The 24,720-nt window shown below is 41.8% G+C and overlaps 4 protein-coding genes across 6 annotated transcripts; 2 read left to right on the top strand and 2 right to left on the bottom strand.

Annotated features, from left to right (window-relative positions):
* Window positions 1-3,291: 3,291 nt before the first annotated feature.
* LOC6037908 (WD repeat-containing protein 82) lies at window positions 3,292-4,638 on the bottom strand. Its single transcript, XM_001847716.2, has 2 exons — window positions 3,772-4,638; window positions 3,292-3,706 (listed from the first exon to the last, which is right to left on the bottom strand). Exons 1-2 carry the CDS (start codon window positions 4,469-4,471, stop codon window positions 3,462-3,464), a joined length of 945 nt encoding a protein of 314 aa, XP_001847768.1. The 5' UTR covers window positions 4,472-4,638; the 3' UTR covers window positions 3,292-3,461.
* A 4,134-nt stretch (window positions 4,639-8,772) lies between these two features.
* Window positions 8,773-10,138, top strand: LOC6037907 (mitochondrial ribosome-associated GTPase 2). The gene is made up of 2 exons (XM_001847715.2): window positions 8,773-9,009; window positions 9,066-10,138. Exons 1-2 carry the CDS (start codon window positions 8,866-8,868, stop codon window positions 10,077-10,079), a joined length of 1,158 nt encoding a protein of 385 aa, XP_001847767.2. The 5' UTR covers window positions 8,773-8,865; the 3' UTR covers window positions 10,080-10,138.
* Window positions 10,139-10,394: 256 nt separating this feature from the next.
* Window positions 10,395-13,934, bottom strand: LOC6037906 (alanine--tRNA ligase, cytoplasmic). The gene is made up of 2 exons (XM_001847714.2): window positions 13,704-13,934; window positions 10,395-13,527 (listed from the first exon to the last, which is right to left on the bottom strand). Exon 2 carries the CDS (start codon window positions 13,520-13,522, stop codon window positions 10,619-10,621), a length of 2,904 nt encoding a protein of 967 aa, XP_001847766.2. The 5' UTR covers window positions 13,523-13,527; window positions 13,704-13,934; the 3' UTR covers window positions 10,395-10,618.
* A 3,732-nt stretch (window positions 13,935-17,666) lies between these two features.
* LOC6037905 (aspartate--tRNA ligase, mitochondrial) lies at window positions 17,667-20,778 on the top strand. Of its 3 annotated transcripts, none has more exons than XM_038255235.1 (3): window positions 17,669-17,827; window positions 17,946-18,033; window positions 18,096-20,778. In XM_038255235.1, exon 3 carries the CDS (start codon window positions 18,114-18,116, stop codon window positions 20,724-20,726), a length of 2,613 nt encoding a protein of 870 aa, XP_038111163.1. In that variant the 5' UTR covers window positions 17,669-17,827; window positions 17,946-18,033; window positions 18,096-18,113; the 3' UTR covers window positions 20,727-20,778. The 3 variants fall into 3 exon arrangements, with proteins under 3 accessions (XP_001847765.2, XP_038111163.1, XP_038111164.1); XM_038255236.1 differs by having other exon boundaries at window positions 17,940-18,033; XM_001847713.2 differs by having other exon boundaries at window positions 17,667-18,033.
* The last annotated feature ends 3,942 nt before the right edge of the window (window positions 20,779-24,720 follow it).

Raw genomic sequence — 24,720 nt, 5'->3', positions numbered from 1 at the left:
AATATAGCTGTTTTTAGCCCGTTTCACATAGGGCTAACATGGAAATCAAAATTTACACAAAAATGATAAACTTATTCCATTCCTGTACTGACCCTCGAAGACCGCCCAAACGTAATTTCAACAATTTTAAAATAATGACTTTTTGCTCAAAATTAAACTTCAGGTTATTAAAGGTAGTAATACAAAGAAAATGCTCAATTTAAAACACTTTATTAATTTTATACAATTTTCTACAATACACACCAATCATAAAGTCATCTAACAAATCAAACTCTGTAAAGCTTTAAGGCTGGCGTTGACTGAGGTATCAGTACCCTGAGGCCGCCCACATCGAACGGAAATTGAATTCTCGACAAATGATTCATATCTCCGTAGCTCGTGCTCGAGTGCTTCAACCCTCAAAGGTGTCAATATTACACTAATGATTGTTCTATTTACACACAATTTACAACCGCTCCTTGGCATTGTGGGTTGGGGGCGTCGTCTTTCAAGTTTGTTGAGGTGTGAATTTATGTTAGATAATAACTCACTTTCAATGTTGGCCAATGGTAAGGTGAAACGGTCCTTGGTGTTTGAACACCAAAGTTGCATATTCAATGCTGTTCTGTTAATTGCTTTTGATAAGATTAAGTTAAATTTCTACCTTGATTACTTTTGTTTTATTTTTCTACAAAATTTTGATGAAAGTGTTTTTTCTTTATGCATCAATTTGATGGAGACGCATGGTAAGTTGTTTTTTTTATCAAAACTGATTTTTTTTTAATTTTGTTTTAACTGCCCATTTTTTTATTTTTGGTAAACACAACTTCCAAGCATGTTCAACAAAATCCTGCTAAAAAAAGGACGATATAATTTCACCACATCAGTCCGCAACCAGTACTATTTATACGACTCTCAGGACGAAATTTCCACCACAAAGAAAGGGATTTAATATATTCCTGACATCATACCCTACGAAAAAAAAGAAGCAGACAAAAGAAGAACACAAGCCCCTTTCTCAGAAAATAAATCGCGTGCCGATAGGGTGTTAAGTGTATGCCAAAAATATCCACGAAAAGCTAGAAGAAAGAGGGCCTGGAACCATGTGAGACGACGTCGGTTGGTCTCCGAAGGATAACCAAAACCTAGGCGCTCCGTCGACCATGAGTGTGACGTCATTCTTGGGTTTTGCATCATGAATATAGATTTTCTTCAATTTGTTTACTTCGTTTGTTTCAAACAAAACGGGTTTGCTTCTTTACAAAAAAAGATGATTTTTATAGTGTATAAATAACACTTGAAATCAAGGAGATGATTTGATTCTACTATTTTTAGTGTTACGAAAATTATTTATTCATAAGGTATAAAAGATGCAAATGTAAAACTTAAATATCTCAAAAAGGTGTATAAGTTAAATTTTAAGCGTCAGGTTGCATTTGAAAGAAGAGATCCAGCCGATCCAGCACTACGATCGCTGAAAAAATCTCAGAAGTATTTTTCTTTAAACTCGAGATATCTTCAATTGAAATAGTCTTATTTTCAAGGGAAAACCATATTTAGACCACCCTAACGAAATTCTAAAATTGTCCACATACACTCAACCTCCGATGGTTGGTCACTACTTTTTTGTTTTTAGTTGGTTGGTCAAAGGCAACTAAAAAGTGACAAACTGTCACTTTTTACACGGCGCTCACGCACACTGTCAAAACAAACGTTTGGTAGTATGTGTGAACTTCGTGTAAAAAGGGTGTCAAACTAAGAGTGACCCCGTTCGTTTGACAACAGTTGGTGTCAAACCATCGTGATTTGAGTGTATTGTGAATGCAGACAAAAATCAAAATACGAACGCAACCTGTCAAAGCTGTTGCGCCACAGGCTGATGTACACGCTAACGATAAACCACTACATTTTTGTTCGGCGCAACAGATTTTTTCGCGCAACAGAAGTGTTGCGCACTTCGGTTTGGTGGTGCGCGGATAATATATTTTTTTCATGTATTTTTCCCCGCTGAATCTGAGTCTGCTCTCGGAAGTGACCTAAAGTGTTGAAAAAAAAAGTTTGCATGGCCCCAAAATTTCACATTTTTTTGGAAAATCTATTTTCCACTTAATTTTGCGATTTGGACCACTGTGCATTGGAAATTCATAAAAATTGAAAAAATTTTAATCCAGCCCAAACATGATAAATATGAATATCAATGCAAAAAAACGCGTTTAAGATTGTGTTAAGTTGACTTCTATTTTCTCTTCAAAACTGCTATATCCAGTGTGAAATAGGATAGTTTTGTGAAAATCTTCTAATAGTTTTGACAACAATCTTTATAATTTAAACAAAAAAAAATGTTCGTTTTAATTGACACCTTAAAAAAATACTTTGAAAGATTTATAGCTTTTGAATTGAATTTTATCGTTTTTAGTTTTTAGTTTTTTTGTGCATATGTCAATAACTAAATAAGAAGTGAGGAAGCAGGTTTCATCAAAAGTGTTGCAAAATAAGTTGATTAAATAGTGAAAATCAGTAAGTACAGTAGTTGTTCGGTAACTGGGCGTTGTTTAACTGGGCGCTCGATAACTGGGCCGTAGCCCAGTTAAAAAGCAGACAAACGTCAAAAAACCAAAACAAACCGAAATGACCTAGGGGTTAATGGATGCAACAGCAAGTTCAATAAGGCTTTCTAGTCAGAAATTTACCAACACATTCAAAGTATGTTTACATGACAGCTGGACGTTTGTTTGCATCAGGTTTCCTATCTCTTTCTAGCAAAATTTTTTTGTCAGGCGACTTCTAGCTGGTTTTTTTGACTGACTGCCCGATATGTCAGCCAACATACTTCACAGGGCTGTGACAGCTACAGCTCGATCATTGTTTGCATCAGGACACTGTGACGAGGAGTTCGTCATTTTTGAGTTAAATTATATTTTTTTCACTGGGCCTAGAAAGCCTTATAGTAAAAAAAAAACTTTTTTCAAACTTTTATGTGATTTCAACTAACAATTAGAGGAATATGAAAAGTATTCATTTTAAATAAATGTGAGTAAAAATTATTTTATATTATATTTGCACAATATTATGCATCGGTGGCCCCTCGTTATTTTTTCTTCAGCCCAGTTAGCGAGCAGCATTCGGTGACTGGGCTACGTTCTCAGCCCAGTTACCAAACAACTACTGTAAAAACATAGGGAATAATGAAAGTTCCAACTTTTTGGAAGCTTGGGCTTTGGAATGTTGGAAATAGAGATTTTTTAGTTTCACGCTTATAGAATTAAACTGAGATTTTGACAAATTTCTCAAAGGATATTAAAAAACACACAATTAAGTTCAGTTTACATCAGAAACTTATTTATTTCGTCCTACCACACAAACTCCTTTCAGCAACTTATTCTAAAATTAATTCACTCATTCGTCAAATCCTCCCCCGCCAACAGCATTCGACGACTTCCCGCTTCCTAAAACCTAACACACGTCCTTCTCCTTCTCCCTTTTTACGAATCCTCCGCCGTCGGCAGCCAAAACGCCATATTCGTACAGGCCGACGCCAGCATCATAAACTTGGGATTGAACTGCACGCACTGAATCGGCCCCGGATGATCGCCGTTCAGCACGCAAATCTTGTAGCCCGTGTCGGCGTTCCACACGTGCACCCGCCCATCCGTACTGCCCGAGAAGATAAACTGCGAGTCCGGACTGAACGAGGCCTCGATCGGGATTCCCTTGTTGTTGAGGTGGCCTGAAAGGAAGAACGAAACTCGGGATTAGAAGAGCTTTCAAGAACTATCAGAGGAGATTGCTCACCAGTGAATGTCTGCAGCGGCGTTCCGTGAAAGGCGTCAATCAGCCGGATGATGGACCCGTTCGTACTAATCAAGATGGTCTTGCCGTCCCGGGAGAACTTCAACCCCGTCCAGTCGCACTCCTTCTCCTGGTTCAGCTTGAACGTCACGAACGGTCCCTTGTCGAAGGACCGCAAATCGTACAGCTTGATGCTCTCAGAGTTGACCCCGGCCGCGAAGATGAGCCCCTCCGGATCGTACGCCGCAACGGGACGCCCGTTCAGGTGCATCACCCCCTGACAATTGGGCGACCTCAGATCCCACAGCCGCAGCGTTTTGTCCAACGACCCCGACAAAAAAGTATCCTCCACCGGCGAAATGTTCAACGAAATGACCTTCTTCGTGTGGCCCGGAAAGTACCGCAGATACTTGTTGTCGTGCAGACTCAGGTACCGGATCGTGTCGTCGACCTTCGTCGAACTGTGGATGGCCGTGTTGTTGGCGTGTGTAAAGTGGATCAAATCCACCCCGTACTTCTTCGAGTTGACCGTCCGGATCTGGGTGCCCTTCTCGCAATCGTACAGCACGATCTGGTCGTCCTCGCTGCAACTTATCAGCATCTCCCCGTTGGACGAGAAGTCGATCGCGTTGATCTTGTCCGTGTTTTCCCGGAACACTTTGGCCACTTTGAAGCTGCGAACGACCGAGTCGATCAGCTTCATCTTGATTACGGAAGACAGCTTGGCGGCCGGGGTTGGACTCGCGGGTCCACACGTTTGGAAACAGAAAAGGACAGTGCCCGGAGATAATCCGGAATTTCGACGCGAAAAGGTTGCGGTTTGTTTAGCGGCACGGCGCGGCGTTACTTTTGTTGTGAATCGCAAAGCGAGCGAGGCGCTGTCAAAAAAAGAGCATTTTTCAAACGTCTGATGCTGTAGAGATGGTAGGGTCGAGTTGCATCCGTTGCATCAACTGTGGTCCTTACCTGCAGATTTTTTATGAAGTTTTGCAGATCTTTTTAAAAAGAACTTGATTTCGAATTGCTAACTTCCCTAATAAATCAGTGTGCCAAACAACTAATTCCCCAAAGCGCTTAAGATCACACTCATGGTACGTTCGTTTGATGGCAAGTTCCACACTGAGTGCCGCACTCAGAGCTGTCAAAGTGTTTTTTGAAGAAACTCGCGCTAGTTCCGCACGAGTTTCGCCGCCATCTTGGAACTGAAACTCTAGTGCCGCACTCGATATTTTTTCAGTTTCATGCGAGTTCCACGCACACTGACAGATGACGTTCGATTGAACCAAAACTGGCACCGACGAGTGCGGCACTCAGTGCCGCACTGGCTGTTCAAACGAACGTACCATCAGTCGCCAGCCAGCGACAAGTTAAGACGTGTTTTGCTCGTGTTGTCATCTCGCGTGCTTTGAAGTTTTTGACAGATGAAGGTGGAGGAATCCTCCGAGGAGGAAGATTTTCGTCCCGTCCGCGGGAATCGGAAGCGGAAGAAGTCCAGCGAGGTCACTGGAATCGGCATCGAAGGAGAAAAAGTTGAGAAGACCCTGCTCAACAACAACAAGTTCAGCCCGCTAGCGGATAACAAAAACAACAACAATGCCAGCCCAGCAGGAGGAGGGGACGCCCCGGTGGTTCCACCACCCGGCCAGTCGGCAGGTAAACAAAAGCAACCACCTTTGGTGGTGAAGAACACCACGGATTTTTACAAGCTCGTGGCGATAGTGGAAAGTTGTTAACTTGGTTTCAAACCGATTTACAAACTAACCCGATTTGGAACCAAGGTGACCTGCTTCTCTGTCAAAGATTTTGACAAGTTGCAAGAGCTACTCAAGAAGAAGAAAGTGGAGTTCTACACCCACGATCGGCGGAGCGAACGAAATCATCGGGTTGTTCTTCGTGGTTTTCCTGATGTCAAGTACCTTCACACAGAAAAAAGTTTTGTAGGATCAGCCTGTACTAGGTTTGAATCAACAAAATTTTTGTTGAATATAATCAACGCCGATTTTGCGTTGAAACAAACCTTGATTTTCTCGATTCCGCGAAAGTCTTTTGTTGTTTTGAAAAAGCTGCTTTGACGTTTAGCGTTGATTCAACAAAAAATATGATTTTCAAATCAACAAAACGTTTTGTTGATTCAAATATGTCTTATTTTTCTGCGTGTTCTGAAGAGGGATCTCAAGCTGGACGCGCTGGAGGTGCATATCATCACGCGGAAGGAAAAGTCCACCGTGGACGAAACTCCGTACATTGTGGTCTTCCCCAATCTGAAGAAGCTCTCTGCAATGAAAGTTGTGGCAAGCACTATCATCCGGTGGGAGGCCTACCGGAACAAGCGGCCGAACGTGACCCAGTGCAGGAACTGCTTGCAGTTGGGTCATGGAACCAGGAACTGTCACCTGAAAGGCAGGTGCAACAACTGTGGGGGTCCCCACAAGACGCACGAGTGCAAAGTCCAAGAAGCCGAGCCGAAGCGGAGTGCCAACTGCTCTGGAGCCCACGAAGCCACGGACCGCAGCTGCCCTAAGCGTGCGGACTTCATCCAGAGGCGCCAGCAGGCGTCGAAACCGAAACCGCCGGCAAGGAAGGCGGAGAAGCAGAGCCCAGCAGTTCCGGCGTTTACGCCGGCGGAGTTCCCTCCGCTGCCGGGCGCAGTTCCGGACGGAAAATACAAGGATCGCCCTCGTCCGCAGTAAGCAGCCAAGGTGGCCCCCGAGACGGTGGAGCCACGGAGAAGGAAGCCGGGGAGGTACTCTACAGTTCAGCTGAGCTGTGGGGGATTTTCTCCGAGTACATCGGCAGGCAAGACCTGCAAGACCCGCTTGGACCAAGTAACCCTCGTCAGTTACATGATCTCCAAGTATGGAATTTAAGGAGTTTTTTTTTTTGTTATTGTATATTGTTTTACTGATCCGCGGTCCCAACCTGGTCACAGCACCTAAAAGGACCAAATAAAAATAAGTTAAGAAAAAAAAGCGCTTAAGATATGAAGTTGCTTCCAACTACTGGCAACATGTTTTTTTGAACATTAGTTAGTCGCTCACTTGAAAAATTATCCCGAAACATGTAAATAATTAGCAAGCGCCATCAAAAAACAAACGCGCCAAGTCTTTTGACGTTTGAATTGTGACGACCCATTCCAATCGAAGGCCGAGTGAGAAGCGAAGACAAATAAGGAACAAAGGGTGGCTCCTATAAATGCAACTTTTCGTGAGTGTTCGCTTAAAATTTCATCAATTTTAGCAGCACTAAGCAGATCCTAAAGAGCACTGGAAGAAAAAAGAACTAAACTGAAAATGAGTGTGGCCCAATGCATTTATTTGGGATTTTTTTAAATGCTTCACGCAGAAAAATCAAGCCTATTTGAATCAAAAAAATATTTTGTTGTTTTAATTTGAGGATTTTTTGTTAAAGCAACCCTGAAAACCAATTGAAACAACTCAAAACTTTGAGTTGAATTAACTTACTGTATTTTGTCAAACTCTTTGAGAAATAACAACAAAATTGTCGCTTTGATCCTACCTAAAACAGCGTTGATTCAACTTAACTATTTTTTTGGTTTAAATGAAAACTATTGTAGTTTACACGTGCCCGCTATCTGTCAAAATGAAAAGTTTTTTCTCGGCAGGCGGATGATCAATCTTCGAAGTACGTTTTTTTTTCGTTCGGTGCGGCCAGGCCATACGTGTAATTCTATCCGTGGCCTGTTCTCTTGCAGCGGCAATGAGCGTGAGCAATGATTCGCGAAATTCGGGACGGAAGTGTTCGAGATTCGAGGTGATTTTAAAGCCACCAAGAACCAGGACTCAACAAGTTGCAAGGCGGAGAACCATCCCAGGTCAGCAGATCGAATGGAAATCCCAAAAAAATAGCCTTCGACGAAACCAGCTTCGTAAGCATCTTATTATTTTACATCAAAAGTCTCTTTTTAACGCTTTTTCCACACTTGCAGAAGTCTGCTAACATGGCCGCCCAACGCGAAGATGCAACTTAGCAAACTTGGCGGTTCAACGAGCGATGTTGTTAGTGGTTGTTAGCAACACCAGGAGCGGTGCAAGGACAGCGAATCAGATTGTTCAAGCGTCGATTGAAATTATTTGAGATCTTCAATAAAATTTGAAAAATAAATTGCTGATTCTATTTATTGATTATTATTATTATTATTGATATATAGAAATAATCACCAAAAAAAATGGAAAAAATATTCAGTTGTTTCAACAAAAAATCCAGATTTAAGTCAACAAAAAAACGACGTTGTTTCAACAAAATTCTGATTCGAACGCACTATCTGTCAAATCTCGATCAACTTAAGTTGGGGTAGATTCAACAAAAAAACTGCTTTGAAATAATAAAATGTCCCGATTTGAAACAACAAAATTCGAGAGTTGATTCAATGCAAAATTTTTGTTGATTATATTCAACAAAATATTTTGTTGAATCAAACCTCGTACAGGCTGATTCTACAAAATATTTTTCTGCGTGTTGTAAAAGGAATAGAGTAACTTTGAGAAAAGTGAAAATAAACAGAAATGTTCACAAAAAGTTGCTCTAATTGATTGTGTACTTTACTACAAATTTAAAGGAACAATCCAGATTATCCAGCATCATTCAAACACGACCGCTTATTAGGTATATATTAGGTAATGGTTATATTTCCCCTATTTGTGAAATTTCCTAATCATTTCGAAAAAAAAATAGTTCTAAAATTATGTTTCCCTTAAAGAGCTGGCTCAACAGTATTTTCTACATTTCAACTTATTACATGATTTTTTGCCAGCTATAACAAAAATGATATGCTACTAAGTGTTCAGATTTCGAATCATGACGTTATTCAATATAACGCCCTGAGTAGGTGTGGTTTATGCAAAATCTGAATGAACTTTTTTTTCCTGAGCAGATTTATTTTTGCAGACTTTGACAAATTTGTGACAAACAAAAAGTTTCTACATGGTCACCCTATTCTCATTTTCTAGATCACTGTGAACAAAGCCCAAAACACGCGTGTAACAACCGAACGCACTCCACTTTGTTTATGTAAAGGAATTTTGTGAATGCACGAATTTTGAATGAAATTTTAAACTTTAATGATTTCAAGTGTTTAAAATGTTTTCCCCGATGTTAAGAAACATCTCCGGCTACTTGCGGACAGCTCGCGTTCTGCCAGTAGTTCAAGCCAGTGCAAATTTCTCCTCAAAACGCGTTGCGATCGCCCTTCGCAGCAAGAAAGCCAAATCCGACAAACCAACGGTAAGTTCCGGTTGGTGTTCCGTCCGGTCGGACCATAATTTCAACGTTTCTTTTAGACTCAATACTTTGTGGACTGCAAGCACGTGCGCACGATTGGTGGGAAGGGCGGCGACGGATGCGTGTCCTTTCTGCGGCTTTGGTGCAACGAAAACGCCGGTCCGGATGGCGGAGACGGGGGGAACGGGGGCCACGTGGTGCTGCAGGCCAGCGGAGATGTTCGGGATTTGAACCATGTTACGGTGCAGTTGAATGCGGACGCGGGGGACAACGGGCGGAATAAGGACTGCCACGGGAAGAACGCCGGTCACACGGTGGTCAAGGTTCCGCTGGGGACGATCGTGAAGAGTGGCGAGGGGAAGGTCGTGGGGGATCTGGACAAGGAAGGGACGATGTTTGTGGCGGCGCGAGGTGGTGCCGGGGGGAAGGGGAACCACTTTTTCATTAGTGATTTGGAGCAGGCGCCGCAGGTTGCGGAGTTTGGAGCGCAGGGCGAGGACAAGTCGTACATTTTGGAGCTGCGGAGTATGGCGCATGTTGGATTTATTGGGCTGCCGAACGCGGGGAAGAGCACGCTGCTGAGGGCGATTTCGAGGGCACGACCGAAGGTGGCCGCGTATCCGTTTACGACGTTGAAGCCGCACTTGGGGATGGTCCAGTACGATGATTACGAGCAGATTGCGGTGGCGGATTTGCCCGGGTTGATTCCGGACTCGCACAAGAACAAGGGACTGGGGATTCAGTTTTTGAAGCACGCGGAGCGATGCAACATTTTGCTGTTTGTGGTCGATGCCTCGGCGGCGGAACCGTGGACCGCCTATCACACGTTGATGCACGAGCTGACCATGTTCAGTGAAGAGTTGGCGGAGCGGCCTAAAATGATCATCGCGAACAAGATTGATTTGCCTGGGGCGGAGGAGAATGTGCAGCTGCTGGAGCACCACGTGGACGTTCCGGTGGTGCCGATTAGCGCGAAAATGGGAACGAATGTGGCGGAGCTGCTGCGGGAGATACGAATTATCTACGATGGGGTGAAAAAGCAGGAAGAGGGAAAGGGAAGAGTATCCGAGTAGGAAAACATTTGGAATGCAAAGATTGTAAATATAGATTAGAATAAATATTTTGAAATTTACGGTTGATTTTCTCAAAAATTTCGGCAAGCTTTACGGTAAACTGATAAAACCAATTTCGAAAACGCCTAAATTTATACTTCCAGCTGTGTTGAGCTTTTGCAAGGAAGGTAAGTTGCATAAATCCAGGAGTTATTTAGACATCAAAATTTGATTTAATCAACAGTCTTTTCCCGATTCAATCAGTTGCATAATTTTAGGCGAAAAGCAGCTTTTCTTTTCTCCAATTCTTTTCCAATGAAAATCTCAATCACACGGTTCTTTTACAAGCCTAAAAAGCAAGCTTTATTTCGTAAACTTTATCCAATGCAATGATCTGGTCTTCTTTTGATGCGTGTTTTTCAAAATTGGAAAATAATTTAACGAGAACAAATTACAATCAATTGTTTTTCGACACATTATTCAAATAGAAAAAAGTAAAAAAGTGTTGACAAAAATGCACTTCCGGTTCGATACAAAACGCTTCTTCCCCCCCACAACGTCTAACCCAGCTTCGAGGCGGCAAATGCACGAGCCAGCTCCAAAATCTCCTCCACCTTGTCGAACGCCCCACCGGAAGCCTGAGCCGATTCCGGCTTGCCACCGCCCTTTCCGCCCATGCTCGGCGAAATGTGCGAAATCCACTCGTTCGCCTTGAGACCCTTTTCAACCGCCGACTTCGGAACCGACGCCAGGCAGAAGATCTTTTTCGTGTCCGGATCGGAGGACACGAACAGGGCGGACTGTTCGACGTTCAGTTTGCGCACCTCCTTGAGGGCTGAGTCGAGGGCCTTTGTGTTGCTGAACGCTTCCAGACGGTGCACGATGAAGGGCGCGTCCTTGTTGGCGGCGCAGAGCTCTTTGGCCGCTTCGACGACGGTGGTGGCAACGGCGGCGCGCGCGGCACGTTCCTTGTCGTCCAGGGTTTTCTTGAGCGATTTTAGCTGGTTACGGATTTCGTCTTTTTTCACGTACGGGATGACGGCTTGGGAGACGTCCTCGTTGAGTTCGACGATCTTTTTGACGTGCTCGCGCGAATCTGCGCCGGTCTTGTCGGCGTCGATTGTCGCCTTCAGCGCGTTCAGTTCGCCCTCGAGCAGTTCGGTTTTCTTGAGGGCTTTGATGGCTTCCGGTCCGGTGAGGGCGACGATTCGTCGGATTCCCTTGGCGATGGCCTCCTCGGTTGTGATGACAAAGTCGACCATGTGGCCGGATTGGTGCAGGTGGGTTCCACCGCAGAACTCGACGGAGGTTTCCGTTCCGGCGACGCCTTCCGGATTGGCTTCCAGGTCTTCGACGGGGACGCCGAAGGAGATTACGCGCACCGGGTCGGGGTAGACTTCGTCGAAAACGGACCGGAGTCCCTTGATGGCTTTGGCGGAGGCCAGTTTGGACTCTTTCGCGTACACTTGCATGTTCTTCTTGACCACCTCGCGGGTGAGGCGTTCCGCTTCGGCGACCTGTTCGATGGTCATGGCGGCTTTGTTAGTGAAATCGAAGCGGAGTTTTTCGGGGACGACCAAAGATCCGCGCTGGTCGGTGTCCAGGCCGAGCACCTTCAGCAGCGAGTGGTTGAGGGCGTGCGTGGCCGAGTGGTTCTTCATGGTCAGCTGACGGCGGACGACGTCCATGTGGCAGGCCACTTCATCGCCAACGCGCAGGACTCCTTCGACGACTCCGATGTGCAGGACGTAACCGCCGCGGTTGTAAACCAGGTTCACGTTGAACTCGGTGCTTTCGTCGTTGACCTTCAGCAGGTAGCCCTGGTCATAGATCTGACCTCCGGATTCGGCGTAAAAGTTCGTCTTGTCCAGGATGACGGCGCACTCCTGGCCGGCCTGGACTTCATCAACGAAGGCGTTGTTGTAGCGCAGAGCGAGGACCTTTCCGGTGCACGGTTCAAAGACGTACGCGGCCAACGGATCGGTGCTCTCCGCCTTGTAGTGGTACTTGAACGTATCGTTCGTCGTGGGGACCTTCTTCTCCTGCAGTTCCGAGATGGCATGCACGTCCAGGTCGACCGTGGCCGCCTTGCTCTTTTCCTTGCCCTGCGAAATGATGTACGACTGATGTTTGGCCTTTTCGTAGCCCTCCATGTCGATGGTCATGTTCTTCTCCTCGGCCATCAGTCCGGTCAAATCGACGGGGAATCCGTACGTGTCGTACAGCCGCCAAGCGACGTCCCCAGGGATGACCTTGCTGTCTCCGAGCTTCGCAATGGTGCGATTCAGCAGGTTGCGGCCGCGACTCAGCGTCTTCAGGAACTGCTGCTCCTCCTCGTTGATGATGTTCTTGATGTGCTGCGGATCCTTCTTCACCTCGGGGAAAGTGTCCCCGAGCAGTTCTACGACGGTGTCCACCAGGGTTGCAAAGAATCCGGGCTTTCCGTTAAGTTTCTCGCTGGCGTAACGAACGGCACGGCGGAGGATTCGCCGCAGCACGTAACCACGACCGGTGTTGTCCGGGAAGCCACCGTCGGCCAACGCGATCGTGATGGTACGGGCGTGATCGGCCAACACTCGATAGGCCATATCAACGCCGTCGACGTCTTCCGCACCGACACGCCCCTGATAATCCGGAGCTCCGGTTCCCTTCTGGATGGCCTGGAACAGCGGCACAAACACGTCCGTATCGTAGTTGGACCGCTTGTCCTGGATGACCGAAACCAACCGCTCGTAACCCATGCCGCAATCAATGTGCTTCTTCGGCAGCAACTTCAACGAACCGTCCTGCTCACGATTAAACTGGATAAACACCAAATTCCAAATCTCCAACACATCCGGATCGTCCATGTTCACCAGTTCCGGCACACTCCGCCCTCCAATCCGGTCAAAGTGCAACTCCGAACACGGTCCGCACGGGCCCGTTTCGCCCATCTCCCAGAAGTTGTCCTTCATGCTTCCCGGCAGAATGTGCTCCTCCTTCACGCCCAACTTGAGCCAAATGTCCCGACACTCCAGATCCGGTTCCAGCCCCGATTCCGGATGCCCACCAAAATAAGTCACGTACAACCGATCGCTCGGAAGCTTCAACCGGTCCGTCAACAGCTCCCACGCCCACGTACAAATCTCCTTCTTGAAGTAATCGCCAAACGACCAATTGCCCAACATCTCAAAGAACGTATGATGATAAACGTCCTTGCCGACGTCGTCCAGATCGTTGTGCTTGCCCCCGGCGCGGATGCACTTTTGCGTGTTCGCCGTCCGCACCCACTTGGACATTTCGCTGTTCGGATCCGCGGTCCCCAGGAAAATCGGCTTGAACTGGTTCATGCCGGCGTTCGCAAACAGCAGCGTCGGATCGTCCAACGGAATCGTCGACGACGAGTGCACGTACAGATGCTCCTTCTCCTTGAAAAAGTCCAGGAAAATGTTCCGGATCTGCTTGGCGGTCAGCGACGTGTCCATGGTGGCTAAAAATTGAAACCAGTTTTAGTAGTTGCAATCGATACTCGCTACTTTCACTTTCTGCCGTGGTGGCACTTTTATGTCCCCTCCTCCCTTTTCAGAGTCCGAGACTTGCATTCTAATTGCATCATCCGGATCATTCGTCCGTCCCGGCACTAAGCGTGGGAGGTTATGAACTCACCTGCAGTAAAGTCGTCTTATCAGCGATAAATCACAACTTATCAGCGCTTTTCTCAGCAGGCGAATTCAACACGCACAATGCGGACTTTTCTGCGTTGCTTTTTTTCTTCCTTTCACTGCCCTGCTGGAGGAGGTGGAAAAAAACGTGATGACGGAGGCAGCGAACGACGACGACAACTTCAAAACCGCACCGTTTGCTTTGCCGAACACGAATGAAAGAGTTGCGACAAGGAAAAGAAAAGGAGGCTTGCTGTGTTGGTGTTGTTTTTGTTGAGAGTTGTCAAAGTTGTCAAACGTCTGATGCGGTGAGGGAGTGGACAGCGGGTCATCCGTGAACGTGTTCCAACGGTCTTTCAGAACAACTGTGGAAAACAAATTACTGCAGATTTCTCCACAATGAGCATACACTGATAATCAATATTACACACTGTTCAGTTCACTTTTACACACTTGTATGGGATTTTTCAGTTCAAGTATGATTACACGAAAGTGTGTAATCATATTGTGGATTTAGCTCGTAGCTGGATTTTCTGGCATCTTATCACGGTCATTGGAAACGCCCAGTCACGAAATATTCTAGCAGAGCTGGTTCTGCCAGAATCCTGCTAGAACGGTGGAACATTTCTGCTAGAATGCTGTAAGAATATCCAGCTCTGTGAGACCCAGTCACGACGTTCTAGCAGGATTCTAGCAGAGTTCTTACAGAGCTGGATATTTTTATAGAATTCTAGCAGAAATGTTCTACCGTTCTAGCAGGATTCTGACAGAACCAGCTCTGCTAGAATATTTCGTGACTGGGGAACTCTGCTAGAATCCTGCTAGAACGTCGTGACTGGGCGGTCGTGGATAGACCTAGGGGTTCCCAGTTGAAATGAAAAAAATTCAATTTGTAGAAAAATTATGGATTAAAATTTTGCTTTTTTATCACTTTTCCGACATCAGGAATAATTATATAGCGGAATTAAAAGGAACAACTCGTCTCTTTGTATTCACAGGAATAATTGTTTGAACATGCTCGCATTTTTTTATTCGGTCGGAAAAATATTATTTTTCTTGAAAAAACTTTCATGTTTAATCACATGATCACCCCTAATTCTGGCTCGATGCCGCCATCATGCGACCGCGTGCTCCGTTTGTTTTTCAACAAAGCTGCAGCTGGATGGTGAGACGAAGTGAGGGGGGAAGAGATTATGACATTTTTTGCCCGCATCTGGCCCGCCGCCTATTTCGTCGGTCGTTGAGTCGCCGGTCGTTTCCAGCGACCGAGTCCAGCTAGGAACTGATCGTACAATACTTGAACTGAAAAATCCCATACAAGTGTGTAAAAGTGAACTGAAAAAAGTGCTGTTTACCAGTGTACAGCAATCAAATTGCAATCGAGGTCATTAGGTTTTACGCCGACTCGATTTGGAGGTTAGAAGGAATGCACTTTTTACAAAAACTTATACTTATACTTTACTCTGCTATAGCAGAGTTCAACGCGGTCGTCGATTTTGTTCGTGGAAATTCATCAACAATCGACGAAGACCATGTAAACAGTACACGCGAGCTGTCAAATGACGTCATGGCGTAAAACCTAATGGAGCACCCGCAGTCGAGCAGTTTTTGACAGTTCGCTCCATAAGAAATACATTGTAGAAAAAAGTAAAAACTGCTCGAATGGAAGTGCTCCATTGTGAATATCGAGGTCTCACACGAAATCGAAAAGCTAACCTAGGAGCGTTCTTTTATTACGTAACGCAAAAAAGGATTTTTAAATTTTTGATGAATTAAAGACTTGAAGAATTACAGAATTAAAGAATTTAAGAAGTTAGGAATTTAAGTATCAAAGAATTAAAGAATTACAGAATTAAAGAATTAAATAATCAAAGAATTAAAGAATTAAAGAATATAAGAATAAAAGAATTAAAGAATAAAAGAATAAAAGAATAAAAGAATTAAAGAATTAAAGAATAAAAGAATTAAAGAATAAAAGAATAAAAGAATTAAAGAATAAAAGAATAAAAGAATAAAAGAATAAAAGAATAAAAGAATTAAAGAATTAAAGAATTAAAGAATTAAAGAATTAAAGAATTAAAGAATTAAAGAATTAAAGAATTAAAGAATTAAAGAATTAAAGAATTAAAGAATTAAAGAATTAAAGAATTAAAGAATTAAAGAATTAAAGAATTAAAGAATTAAAGAATTAAAGAATTAAAGAATTAAAGAATTAAAGAATTAAAGAATTAAAGAATTAAAGAATTAAAGAATTAAAGAATTAAAGAATTAAAGAATTAAAGAATTAAAGAATTAAAGAATTAAAGAATTAAAGAATTAAAGAATTAAAGAATTAAAGAATTAAAGAATTAAAGAATTAAAGAATTAAATAATTAAAGAATTAAAGAATTAAAGAATTAAAGAATTAAAGAATTAAAGAATAAAAGAATTAAAGAATAAAAGAATTAAAGAATTAAAGAATTAAAGAATTAAAGAATAAAAGAATAAAAGAATTATAGAATTAAAGTATTAATGAATTAAAGAATTAAAGAATTTAAGAATTAAAGAATTAAAGAATTAAAGAATTAAAGAATTAAAGAATTAAAGAATTAAAGAATTAAAGAATTAAAGAATTAAAGAATTAAAGAATTAAAGAATTAAAGAATTAAAGAATTAAAGAATTAAAGAATTAAAGAATTAAAGAATTAAAGAATTAAAGAATTAAAGAATTAAAGAATTAAAGAATTAAAGAATTAAAGAATTAAAGAATTAAAGAATTAAAGAATTAAAGAATAAAAGAATAAAAGAATAAAAGAATAAAAGAATAAAAGAATTAAAGAATTAAAGAATTAAAGAATTAAAGAATTAAAGAATTAAAGAATTAAAGAATTAAAGAATTAAAGAATTAAAGAATTAAAGAATTAAAGAATTAAAGAATTAAAGAATTAAAGAATTAAAGAATTAAAGAATTAAAGAATTAAAGAATTAAAGAATTAAAGAATTAAAGAATTAAAGAATTAAAGAATTAAAGAATTAAAGAATTAAAGAATTAAAGAATTAAAGAATTAAAGAATTAAAGAATTAAAGAATTAAAGAATTAAAGAATTAAAGAATTAAAGAATTAAAGAATTAAAGAATTAAAGAATTAAAGAATTAAAGAATTAAAGAATTAAAGAATTAAAGAATTAAAGAATTAAAGAATTAAAGAATCAAAGAATTAAAGAATTAAAGAATTAAAGAATTAAAGCATTAAAGAATTAAAGAATTAAAGAATTAAAGAATTAAAGAATTAAAGAATTAAAGAATTAAAGAATTAAAGAATTGAAGAATTCAAGAATTCAAGAATTCAAGAATTCAAGAATTCAAGAATTCAAGAATTCAAGAATTCATGAATTCAAGAATTAAATAATTAAATAATAAAAAAATAAAAAAAATAATAAATTTTGGAATTTTAGAATTTTAAAAATTTAGAATTTTAAAATTTTTCGAATTGAGGAATTTCTAAATTTAGGAACTTAGTAATTTGAGCATTAAAGAATTTAAAATTTTTTATTACTTTAAGACATGCACATTTTATATTAAACGTGAACCGCCCTAGCAAATATTAAATTGGGTCCTAAAATGACGCTTAGATTGCTGATATTATTGTTTACAGCGATAAAGCTTATTTTTCTGAGTACAATGACCCTTTGTACGACCACAAAAAGTTTAAAATGGATTTTTAAATCAATTTTGAAAAATTAACCTCGCGGTCCTTCTTGACAGAAAAGCTCCTACTTGACAGCTCGTTTCAAGGGGACCATAGTTGATCCATCGAAAAAATGTAGTCCTGTCAAAAAAAATTTTTGCATTAAAATGAAAAAAAGTGATCAGAAATGGTTTTTTATCGTGTTTTTTACCGTTGTACATAAAAATTGACATAGGGCTTTAGTACCCAATTTTCCCTAAGAGCTTCTGTGAACGCACTCCATTGTTCACAGTTGACGAGCGGACCAAAATCAAGCCGGCGGCGCCAGAGCTGCCATCAAAAGTTCTCTTTTCGATTCGATTTTGCATCAATTTCTTTTTAGTCTTATCTTAACCGCTCCTTAGTACCTCCGACTAAGTTCGATAATATTTTGCAACACTCGAACCGAATCGCGCAACCTAGTAAGATATCACATGGACCGGCTAATCATCAATCAACCCTTTATTTTATTTACCTAATTTATTTCCTCTTGGACTTCGTTTTTCACAAAACCGCGTCAACGATGATGACCAGCTGTAGGAGATTCCGGTCGCTTGTTCCGACGATCCACCGGCTGCTGCTTGCGAAAACTAGACCGTTCCGGATAGCTACTTCTGCGTCGTCAGTTGTGAGTAACGACTGGTCACATTTTTATTGAAGAGTGTTGATTCGGGATTTCTTTCTCCGTAGCGATTCTGTTCCGCCGCCATGGAGGACGTCAAGCGGCGCCGGTTGTCGCTGGGGAACCAGCTGGCGCGTTCTTCGCCGAAGAAGGTCTCGTGCAGCAAGCTGAACACGGGCTGCGTGGGTGATTTGGTGATGATTGAGGGTGATGTGGTGGAATCGCGCGACTCGGGCCGGTTCCTGGACATTGTGGACACGACGGGGTCGGTCCGGTTGACGGCACCGAATTCGCTGCGCAAGCAGCTCGCCAAGATGCACCGGACGGATCGGGTTACGGTGGTTGGGCGGGTGCGGGCCAGGCCGGATCCGGAGCGGAGCGAGGGGGAGCTGACGGGAGACATTGAGGTGCTGGTGGAGCGGATTGTGGGGACGGGGAGGGATTCGATTAATTTGTCGGAGGGGGGGTACGCGAAGGTGGAGTGGCCCGAGGGGATGTCCGCGCTGGATGTGACGGAGCAGGAGCGCGGGAAGTGCTCGTCGGAGAGTATTTTGGAGTATTTTCGGCGGAGGGAGTACACTTGCGCGGTGTTCCGGCGGCACGATATTGGCCGGCAGGTCCACTTGGTTGGGTGGTTGGAGGACGGGGGTCATCCGCCGGATCGGATGATGTTGCGAGATAGTTATGGGGCGATTCAGCTGAGGGTGAGCACAATTCCGGAGGAGCAGAGAAATGGGATTTCGGAGAATGCTGTGATTTTGGCCACTGGGACGATTCGGGCGCGGCCGACAATGGCACAGGGATTGCCAACGGGAACCGTCGAAGTTTACGTGGACGAGCTGGAGGTGCTGGATCCGAACAAACCTTACGAGAATCCGGTTTCGACGCGTCGACTCAACATAAATCGGTTCACGGATCGAACCCACAATTGCGGGCAACTCCGCGCGAGTCACGCTGGCCAGAAGGTCACGCTGTGCGGTTGGCTCGAGTATGTTCGGATGAACATGTTCTTCACGCTGCGCGACGGCTACGGATCGACGCAGGTCGTCGTGCCGGAAACGGTCACCAACGCGGTCAAGCTCGACGGAATCCCCTTCGAGAGCATCCTCAAAGTGACCGGAACGGTCGTGAAGCGTCCCTACGGGCAGGAGAATGGGCAGCAAGCGACGGGCGAGATCGAGGTAATTATGGACAGCGTTGAAGTGCTGAACCCGGCCCGATCGCGCCTTCCAATTGACATCCAGGAGCACAACCAAGCCAAAGAGTTCCTCCGGATCGAGCATCGGTACATCGACCTGCGTTCCGCCAAACTCCAGCACAATCTACGCCTCCGCTCGCAGATCATCATGAAGATGCGCGAGTTCATGATCAACCGGTGCGGCTTCATCGAGGTCGAAACACCGACCCTGTTCCGACGAACCCCCGGCGGCGCCCAGGAATTCGTCGTCCCAACCCGCAAACCGGACCACTTTTACTCGCTCGTTCAGAGCCCACAGCAGTTCAAGCAGATGCTCATGTCCGGAGCGATCGACCGGTACTTCCAGGTGGCACGCTGCTACCGCGACGAAGCGACCCGCCCGGACCGTCAACCCGAGTTCACCCAACTCGACCTGGAGTTGTCGTTCACCGACCGCCACCAAATCATGTCCCTCGTCGAAGGCATCCTCGATGCGTCCTGGCCAAACCAACTCCACCCCCTCCAACTGCCCTTCCCCCGGATGACCTACCAGGAGGCCATGTCCCGGTACGGCTGCGACAAACCCGACACCCGCTTTGGTCTGGATCTGCGCGATCTGACCACAATCCTCTCGTCCAACGAAAAAATGCGCCACGGCGTCGCCACTCCGGAATTCGGCGCCTTCGCCATCGTGGCCAAACCGCCCAACGGAAATCCGAAAACGTTCAAGACGGCACTCACCAAAGTGCTCAAGGAGTACCCGCGGTGCAAGTTCGCCGTGAGTGTCGTGTCCGACAGCTGGACCGAGTCGTCGATCGTGAACCTTTTCGGGGTGCGCGAAACGGCCGAGATCAAGGAGCGGCTGAAGCTCGGAACCGGCGATTTGATGCTGCTCGGCTATGGGAAAGCAAGCGAAGCTCAAGAAATGATGGGCCGCGTCCGTCTGGCACTCTACACCGAGATGGAAGAACGCAACTTGCGCGTGACCCGCAGCGTCCTCGCCCCAAACTTCGTCTGGATCGTCGACTTCCCCATGTTCGCTGCCAACGAGGAAACCGGCCAGCTTGAGACGGTCCACCATCCGTTCACCACCGCCCACCCCGAAGACATGGACAAACTGCGGTCCAAACAGGACCTCGCCTCGATCCGCTCGCAATCGTTCGACCTGGTCTGGAACGGGATGGAAATTGGCGGCGGATCGGTTCGAATTCACGAAGCCGCCCTGCAACGAATGGTTCTGAACGACATTCTACAGATCGAGCACTCGCACCTGCAGCACCTGTTGGACGCTCTGGACTCGGGATGTCCACCGCACGGCGGATTCGCCATCGGGCTGGATCGGTACATTTCGTTGATTTGTCGAGCGAAGTCGATTCGGGAGGTGATTGCGTTCCCGAAGACCATCAACGGGAAGGATCCGCTGTCGAAGGCGCCGGTTCGGATTACCGACGAGGAGAAGCGGCTGTACCACATTCGGTCGGTGGAGGGGGAAGGAGTGGAAGAGGAGAGGGTTGAATCGTAGAAAGTTTTGAGTATTTTTGTTGACGAGATAAAAAGTTTAATTTATATTTGCATAACCTTTTTTGCATTCGAACTAGTTTGAAGAATCATAACAGTTAACTTGAATTGCTTTGTTTTTTTTTCTTCTTGCAATTGACTGTTTCTTAAACTGTAGAAACGGGACCGTATTCATTATAATAAAGACATCGTTTATATCGAAAACATGACATTTATTTTCCTTTCAGCAAAAAAAGTTTTTTTTTATTTTAAGCTTCATTTGAAAAAAAAAAAAACAAAATAAACGATTAATATCAAAATGATTAAACACATAATTTTCAAATATGAGCAACTCTCTACGAAATCGGCCGATTTCGACCATTTTTATTTTTGTATTTTTTTATTTGACTCAAACTTTGTGGGGGCCTTCCCTATGACCAAATAAGCTATTTTGCGTCATTGGTTCACCCATACAAGTCTCCATACAATTTTGGCTGCTGTCCATACAAAAATGGTATGTAAATATTCAAACAGCTGTAACTTTTGAGTGAATTTTCTGATCAATTTGGTGTCTTCGGCAAAGTTGTAGGTATTGTTTAGGACTTTTGAGAAAAAAATAGGTACACGGAAAAAAAAATTGGATCAACTTTTTTTTCACTAAAACTCAATTTCCCAAAACATGTATTTTTTTGATTTTCGAGATTTTTTGATATGTTTTAGGGGACAAAAATCCGCAACTTTTGAGCCATAGAGAAACATGGTCAAAAAATCTGCCGCCGAGTTATGAATTTTTGAAAAAATAGTGATTTTTGGAAAAAATCGAAGTTTTATGCAAAAACAAGTTTGACATTACTTGTTAATGCAAAATTGAATTTGCAATCGAAAAGTACTTTAAAGATTTTTTGATAAAGGGCTCCGTTTTCAAGATATAGCCACCTAAAGTTTGATTTTAGCGAAATATTTGCAGTTTTTCAATTTTTAAAAATAGTGACCATGAGTGACCATTTCTAATTTGCTATAAAATTGTCTAAGAGACATTGAAGATTGGACCTCTGGTTGCTGAGATACAGCGGCTTTAAGAAAAAGAAACACGAAAATTGAAGTTTTATAAATCTCACCAAAATAACCCACCATTTTCTAGTGACCATATCTCAGCAATTAATGGTCCGATTTTCAATGTTAATATATGAAACATTCGTGAATTTTTCCGATCTTTTCGAAAAAAATATTTTGAAAATTTTTAAATCAAGACTAACTTTTTAAAAGGGCCAAAATTGAAAATTACGCCCATTTAAAATGTATTAACATTGAAAATCGGACCATTAATTGCTGAGATAACGTCATTAGAAAATGGTGGGCTGAGTGGGTGAGACTTATAAAACTTCAATTTTCGTGTTTCTTTTTCTTTAAGCCGCTGTATTTCAGCAACCAGAGGTCCAATCTTCAATGTCTCTTAGACAATTTTATAGCAAATTTTCTGAACTTTTCAAAAAAAATATTTACACTATTTTTAAAAATTGAAAAACTGCAAATATTTCGCTAAAATCAAACTTTCGGTGGCTATATCTTGAAAACGGAGCCCTTTATCAAAAAATCTGTAAAGTACTTTTCGATTGCAAATTCAATTTTGCATTAAAAAGTAATGTCAAACTTGTTTTTGCATAAAACTTCGATTTTTTTTCCAAAAATCACTATTTTTTCAAAAATTCATAACTCGGCGGCAGATTTTTTGACCATGTTTCTCTATGGCTCAAAAGTTGCGGATTTTTGTCCCCTGAAACATATCAAAAAATCTCGAAAATCAAAAAATACATATTTTGGGAAATTGAGTTTAGTGAAAAAAAAATTGATCCAAATTTTTTTTTCCGTGTACCTATTTTTTTCTCAAAAGTCAAACATTTTTGTATGGACAGCTGCCAAAATTGTATGGAGACTTGTATGGGTGAACCAATGATACAAAATAGCATATTTGGTCATAGGGAAGGCCCCTACAAAGTTTGAGCCAAATCAAAAAATACAAATAAAATCCATTTCCGGTTTTGGTAGAGAATTGCTCATATGTTACCGGCAATATTTTAGACAAATTCCTTTAAAAAATGTCCCCTTCATTTTAAATTTGTCCCAAACGAAGATACCAAAAACTTCAACAATTCTGAAACTAAAATAAAAACATAAGAAGAAAGTTCTTTATTTAGAAAACCCCAAAATTTTACATTTGAATAGTCCAGATTCGATAATCCGACGGTTTAAAAAAAATGCAGATAATCGAATCATGAAAAGTGTTTCTTTTTATTTTTTAAAACATCAAATTCGAGTTCAGCGAATCCATATAGTTTAACTCTGTAACGATTAATATTTTTCATTTTACCCGTGCTAAGAAAATTGTTTTGCGCAATTTTTATTTTACGAAAAACTTGACTCGAAACTCAAAAACAAAAAAATATTAACATTTAAAAATCCCGAGAGCTTTAAAAAAAATCAAAACTTTAATTTTGTATAAGTTAGTAATCTTTTTTTATTGCTTGAATTTTTGTAAGTTGAAAATATTTTTAAAAAATAGCAAATTATTCAACTGTCTTTTTTATTAATTAAAATGTTCACACTTTTGAACTTATTGAAAATTAAAGGACAATCTAGTTGTACTTCAATTTAGGAAAAAATATGGAACTAACATTCAAAAATGGTAAAAGTTCTGTTTCAAAAAATGCCCAATGATATAAATATAAATTTGATAAAAATAACAATTCTAATGTTTTTTTTTAAAGCTTATAAGTCCTTTAAAAAACTCTAGAATCACTTTTAATTTCAAACTCTCAGATCCAGAACCCCAGAAATTAGATTTAATTTAAAAAAAAATATTTACTGATTCTAAAATTAAAAAATTAAAAAACCAAAACAAAAACCTAAATTATTTTATTTAATTCTTGGAATTTTAAATGCTTCTCTTTTTGCAACCATCTTAAATTACAGAAGATAAGCAAATTTTGTAACATTTTTGCCTTCCTCACGTTACTGAGGAAAGGCTATAAAATCACTCGAAAAATTAACTTCTCAATTAGACCTCCTAGACCCACCTTCATGTATACCTATCGACTCAGAATCAAATTCTGAGCAAATGTCTGTGTGTCTGGTGGGATGTTGATCAAAAAATGCACTGAGTTATCTCAGCACTGGCTGAACCGATTTGGACCGTTTTGGTCTCATTTGATCCGTCTTGGGGTCCCATAAGTCGCTATTGAAAATGATAAAGTTTAGTAAAATACTTGAAAAGTTATGCTAAAAAAACAAATTTAACAAAAGTCCGGAAGATTGTAAAAAGGGTGGTTTTTGTAAGAAAACCCGTCATGCTATACATTTTTAGAAAGGTATTTAAAAGACGTTTCCAACGCGTTCAAGACATTGAAGATCTGACAAATCTATCAAAAGTTATAAGCACTTAAGTGTTATTTATACGCTTTTTGGAGGCCGGATCTCAGATATGTTGATGAAAACGTTGTCCGGATCTCTCATGCGACCTATCGTTGGATAGGTATTCAAAAGAGCTTTCTAATGCGTCCAAAACAATGAAAATTTGACAACCCTATCAAAAGTTATAAGCACTTAAGTGTTATTTACGCACTTTTTGCATTTTGGATAGCACCCTTTAAATGTGAGGAAGGCGCCAACCACCTAAAGGTGGATTAAGTAACGTTTTTAATCATATTTTAGGTAAGAAACCCATAGTTTGAGTCAATTCTGTTTAAATTATTAAAATCTCTAGATTTTCTATTTTTTATTGTTTTGTTTGTTTTTGAATTATAGAATTTATTGGTTCTTGAATTTCTGGATTCTTATTTTAAAGTTAATGAATTTTATTTTTTTTCTTTTCATGATTTTTTGAATTTCCAAATTTTGGAACATATTTTTTTTAAATTAAGAATTCAGAAATTTTTTAATGTCTGCATTTTGAAATTTTTGAATTATATTTATTTTAGAATTTTAAATATCTGTATTTTTATGTTTCTGATTTCTATGAATTA

The sequence above is a fragment of the Culex quinquefasciatus genome, chromosome 2, assembly GCF_015732765.1.
Source record: "Culex quinquefasciatus strain JHB chromosome 2, VPISU_Cqui_1.0_pri_paternal, whole genome shotgun sequence".
In the NCBI taxonomy this organism is placed as follows: domain Eukaryota; kingdom Metazoa; phylum Arthropoda; class Insecta; order Diptera; family Culicidae; genus Culex; species Culex quinquefasciatus.
This window is presented reverse-complemented; position numbering and strand designations above follow the sequence as displayed.